The 5,326-nt window shown below is 32.3% G+C and overlaps 1 protein-coding gene across 1 annotated transcript; it reads right to left on the reverse strand.

Moving 5' to 3' along the window:
* LOC109352875 lies at positions 2,530–4,989 on the reverse strand. The gene is made up of 7 exons (XM_019595057.1): positions 4,803–4,989; positions 4,620–4,703; positions 4,053–4,238; positions 3,739–3,909; positions 3,265–3,315; positions 3,022–3,168; positions 2,530–2,901 (listed from the first exon to the last, which is right to left on the reverse strand). The coding sequence occupies exons 1-7, from the start codon at positions 4,965–4,967 to the stop codon at positions 2,530–2,532; spliced, it is 1,176 nt and encodes a 391-aa protein (XP_019450602.1). The 5' UTR covers positions 4,968–4,989.

Raw genomic sequence — 5,326 nt, forward strand, 5'->3', positions numbered from 1 at the left:
CCAAAGACATACAAACAAGCCATCATGTCTCCTCATTGGATTGAAGCTATGCAACATGAGCTTAATGCTCTTGAACTCAATAATACTTGGTCTATTGTTGACCTTCCCCCTGATAAAGTTCCTATAGGGACTAAGTGGGTTTACAAAATCAAATTCCACTCTGATGGAACCATTGAAAGGTATAAGGCTCGTTTGGTGGCCAAAGGGTACACTCAAACTGAGGGCATAGATTTTTTTGACACCTTTGCTCCTGTTATCAAACTAACCACTGTCAGGTTAATTCTTGCTCTTGCCTCTGCTCAAAATTGGACTCTCCAACAGCTTGACATCAATAATGCTTTCCTTCATGGAGACCTTGATGAAGAGGTATACATGCTAATTCCCCCTGGAGTCATTAGTTCTCAACCAAATCAGGTTTGTAAGCTTCACAAATCCATTTATGGTTTGAAGCAAGCCAGTAGGCAATGGTATTCCAAATTATCTTCCACTTTATTTTCTCTTGGCTATACTCAATCTCAACATGATCATTCTCTTTTTGTTAAATCTGTTAATTTCAAATTTACTTTACTTCTCATTTATGTTGATGACTTGATCCTAGCTGGTACAGATCACACTGAAATCAACTCTGTCAAGACTCACCTTCATGCCTTGTTCAAAATCAAAGATTTAGGGCCCCTCAAATATTTCCTGGGACTCGAAATTTCCAGATCTGCTAAAGGCATCACCCTTTCACAAAGAAAGTATGCTCTGGACCTGCTACATGACACAGGTTTTCTTTCCTCTAAGCCTCTTCCTACCCCAATGGTTAGAACTACCAAACTTCATCAACAAGATGGTTCTCCCTTTCCTGATCCAGCTCTATACAGGAGACTTGTAGGAAGACTACTTTACCTCACCAACACCAGACCAGACTTAAGCTTTGCCATCCAACAATTAAGCCAATTCATGGCTTCACCAACCTTCACTCATTACAGAGCTCTAACTAGAGTTCTTCGATACTTAAAATCTGCTCCTGGTCAAGGTCTATTTTATCCTTCTTCCTCTTCTCTACAATTTAAAGCCTTCTCAGATTCAGATTGGGGGGCGTGCATGGACACCAGGAAATCTATTTCTGGCTATTGTGTTTTTCTTGGCAATGCTCTTATATCATGGAAATCTAAAAAGCAACAAACAGTAGCTCGCTCCTCCTCTGAAGCAGAATATAGAGCATTGGCTGCTACCTCATGTGAGATACAATGGTTAACTCATCTTATTCAATATATTCCTATTTCCTTAACCACTCCTTCTCTCCTTTACTGTGACAACTCCTCTGCTTGCCATATTGCTTCCAACAATGTTTTTCATGAGAGAACCAAGCACATTGAGATTGATTGCCATGTTGTGAGAGAGAGATTACAAAACAAACTCTTCCATCTTCTACCTATTCAATCCTCTGAACAATATGCTGACATTTTCACCAAACCTTTAGATCCTCAACCATTTCATTACTTACTTTCCAAGCTGGGTATCATTGACATTTATTCTCCAGCTTGAAGGGGGCTATTGTGATATTATTTCCTCTTTAGCCTGGTTTTGTAATTTTTCCTAAAATAGTTTTCTGTTTTGTTTGTTATTAGGTTAGTTTCCTCTTTTAGCTTCTTTTCTGTTTTTACAGTTAAGTTAGTTACTTCCCCTTTGTATAAATTCAGCTTTGGTTCAAGGCTTTGATAATGAGAAATAAAGATGTATTCTTCTAAATTGTAATAAGAATTGACACATGAATATTTAGAAAAAACAAATCAATCATCTTAATATTTTTCATACAATTAAGGAAAACACATATTCTTTCTCCAACTTAAAACAAATATTTATTTGTAGAAATAATCAAAATTTACAAAGTAGAATAATTTTGAGTTTGTATCAGACTACTAAAGTCATCCAAATCTTCTTTTTATACGAGTAAGAAATTTGATATTATCTACTCAGTCACATTGTTTTTTTCAAACAAAATATCTCCTTTATTATTATTTTTGAACTAAATCTGATTAAAATTTAGTATCATATTACTTTTTTTATTATGTACTTTATTTTTATATTATAAAAAACATTTATTTCAAAAATAATTTTTGTTAAGTTTGTTCACTTAGACAAAATTAGATTTCACGATTATCTATCTTTACTTCTTTTTTTTCAAATTGCATGCAACCTGATGTTCAAATTTTGGATAAAGATAATTAATGATTTGTTGAAGTAGTATGACAATATGCTAAGAATGAACCATCGATTTGGTGAAACAAATTTAAAATCTGCCATGGATAGACCATCAATATGATGAAGCTAACATTTTCAATATAATTATTAGACAAAAAGCTAACATTATCATATTTTTGATATTATGATTGCTAGATACTACACATCCTTGGGTTAAATTAGGAATGACATATAGAATTGCAAACCCAAAGGATATAATATAGATATGAGGTTAAGTTTAAAAAACACAAATGTAAATAATTATTGTTTTATTTAGTTTTAAAATATCAAGATAAAACATTATTCACCACAGTTTCCACCAGGTCCCCCAAACAACATAGCAAATCCTTGGATTTCGTCATTCCATCCCTCATATTGAACACCGTAACAACTACTGTCTTTAAAAGGTACCGCATATACATCTTTTATGGGGCCAAGATTTTTACTAGTGTCAATTTGGAAGTGCATTTGTCTAATATAGCATGACCGTAAGAGATTGTTATCTGGTAAGTGTCCAGATCCCATTGGAGGACTAGGAATGCCTGTAGGGGTTGATGTCATTCCAGTCCAACCACCCAAATTTGCAAAGGCTAAGTTAGAAAACAAAACTTCAGGGTAATATCCAAGGCTTTTATTTTGAAGCATCACCCACCAATTTTTTGTTTCTGGATCCTGAAAATGCAAAAGCAACAAATGAATTAAATATTATTGGTTATCACTCATTTATAGGAAAATAAATTATGTTAATGTATGTACATAACAAGGAAATTAAATATATCATAATGTTTTTACATGGGAAATTCCGACCGACATTTCAAGCTGTTTTCCATTATAAGTAGATGCAGGACCCACTGGTGTGCCAAGAGGAAAGCTTTTGTCAACCTGTACGAAGCCTGGACATATCAAGTTGGTGCATCCTTTATTTTGTGACTTATCTGCCTGCATTCATAGATAAAATAACTAAATTTGATATCAAAAATTGAGATTGTAAGTATATATATGTATATATATTTAAATGAGTTGATGTTATCTTACCCATCTAGTGAAAAAATAAGTTTGACCATCTCCAAATACACGCGGATGTACCTTAAGAAACATTAAGAAAGAGAAATAAGGCGAGAAAGCTTATATGTTTAAATTATTTTTTTGAATGAGATTCATATAATGATATGTAAGAGGTTTAAAAAACATAGAGAAACATGACAATTACATGTATACCTACTGTTTCATTTCTTAAATTCTTGAAAATTAGTTTATAAAATCCTTAAACACGTTAGACAGTGTCCCTTTTTATCAAATCATTGAAGACATTATTATAATATTTTAACATTTTAGGAGAATGCATGTATCAATTTTTTAATCGTTAAATAGAACATTGGTAAAGTATTAATGTGGGGTTAATACCAGCCAATAGACCTAATTAATGTTAATAAAATCAATATATTTCTAATCAATATGTTGACGTGTATTAAACGTAAAAAATAAGGGAAATGAATGAAAAAGAAAAACCTCCCATCCAGTCATGATAACATTCTTATCATTCTCTGATCCTCCATTTGATAAATATATATAAGCACTAGTTATTTGGTCCGGGTTTTGAACAGGTAGGTTATAAGTATCAATTATTCCACTAATTGCAAAATAATGACTACCATCTTTATTCAGTTTCAAGCCTGCATACTGTAAAAAAAAGATAAATTTATAAGTCAATTTACTTCAAATTTTAGTGCACAAACATATCATGATCATTCTTTATTGATTATTTCAAATATTAATGCAAAAAAAATTTATTGTCGATCAAAGACGAAGAAGTTGAATCTCACATGTCTCCCAGGAATATCATTATTTAATATACTGATATTTTTATCTGGTAATTGTTTTGCACGGATTAGATCATCTTTTGTTGTCCTTCGAATAGGAACAGTTCCTGCTGGACACAAGTCCTCTTCAATTCCAATACTTGATAATCTAGTTGATTCAATGCTCGTCACTTCAAAGCTAGGTTTAAGCTGTAAAATAATCCAATTTTTATATATAAAAAGATAGTTTGAGTAACTCATATATAGTTTTTAAAACCCAACAAGATGTTGATTTAGTGGTGTAAGACCGCACTAGATCATAGGATGATTAAGAGTATACCCTCACTCTTTTGGATAAAGAATTAGTAACCGTTCCTTCTGGGTACACGTCCCTTCAACTCCTATGAGCGACACTCGTTGGGAAGGGACAGCCACATACCCAAAAGTACTTTGTTCTTTACCCAAAAAGGTGAGGAGATACTCTTAGTAGTCCAAAAAAGTCTAAAAAATTTGTAAAGCCAATAAGTATATAGTCTGAAAAATTAAGCTTAGATGCTAAAGGAGTTCACAAGTCATTTGCAGTTTGTATACCTGGATCTTATGATTCTTGAGTAAAGGATTATCGAAAGCCGGTTGCTTATTAATATCAATACAATCAACAATGTAACCATTTGCCTGTAGAAATTATAAAAATGATTGAGAATGATACAAAACACAATTAATCAATTTAAATTTAGGAAGAGTTTCAACATTTGCGTATAAGAATACTAATACCTGAATAGTCTTACGTGGAGGCTTGTTGATGAGTTTCAACTGTCTCTCTAAATCCAAGTCTTCTTGATCTTGCGATATACTTGTGATCCTAGCGTCAACTATGTAGTAGTTGTTTGTCGCCAGATATAGGTAGAGGAATATGATAATTAACATATTTGTACCCATCTCAAGTGAAAATATTAATGTGGTGAATCAAGTAACACTTATCCCCCTCTGTCTATAGCTATTATTATACAATAATATTATTAGGTAAGGTGATTTATATAGAGATTATTATACAATGGGGATGCATAGTGATAAAAGGAGGTATTTCTTTTTTTTTGAAGGAGATTTTTGTTAAGGAAATATTCTATTCTACTAAAACAAATTTGGTAGAATTTTGTTAAGGAAATATTTCTTTTTTTTTTTATCTACCAAAGAAACAAATCTAAATAAATTTGGTAGGTAAATCGAAGATAATTTTTTTGGTAAGGGAAATCAAAAGTATTAATCCCAAAGAAAGGTGATATGTGGTTTATATAAAA

The sequence above is a fragment of the Lupinus angustifolius genome, chromosome LG07, assembly GCF_001865875.1.
Source record: "Lupinus angustifolius cultivar Tanjil chromosome LG07, LupAngTanjil_v1.0, whole genome shotgun sequence".
Classification (NCBI taxonomy): domain Eukaryota; kingdom Viridiplantae; phylum Streptophyta; class Magnoliopsida; order Fabales; family Fabaceae; genus Lupinus; species Lupinus angustifolius.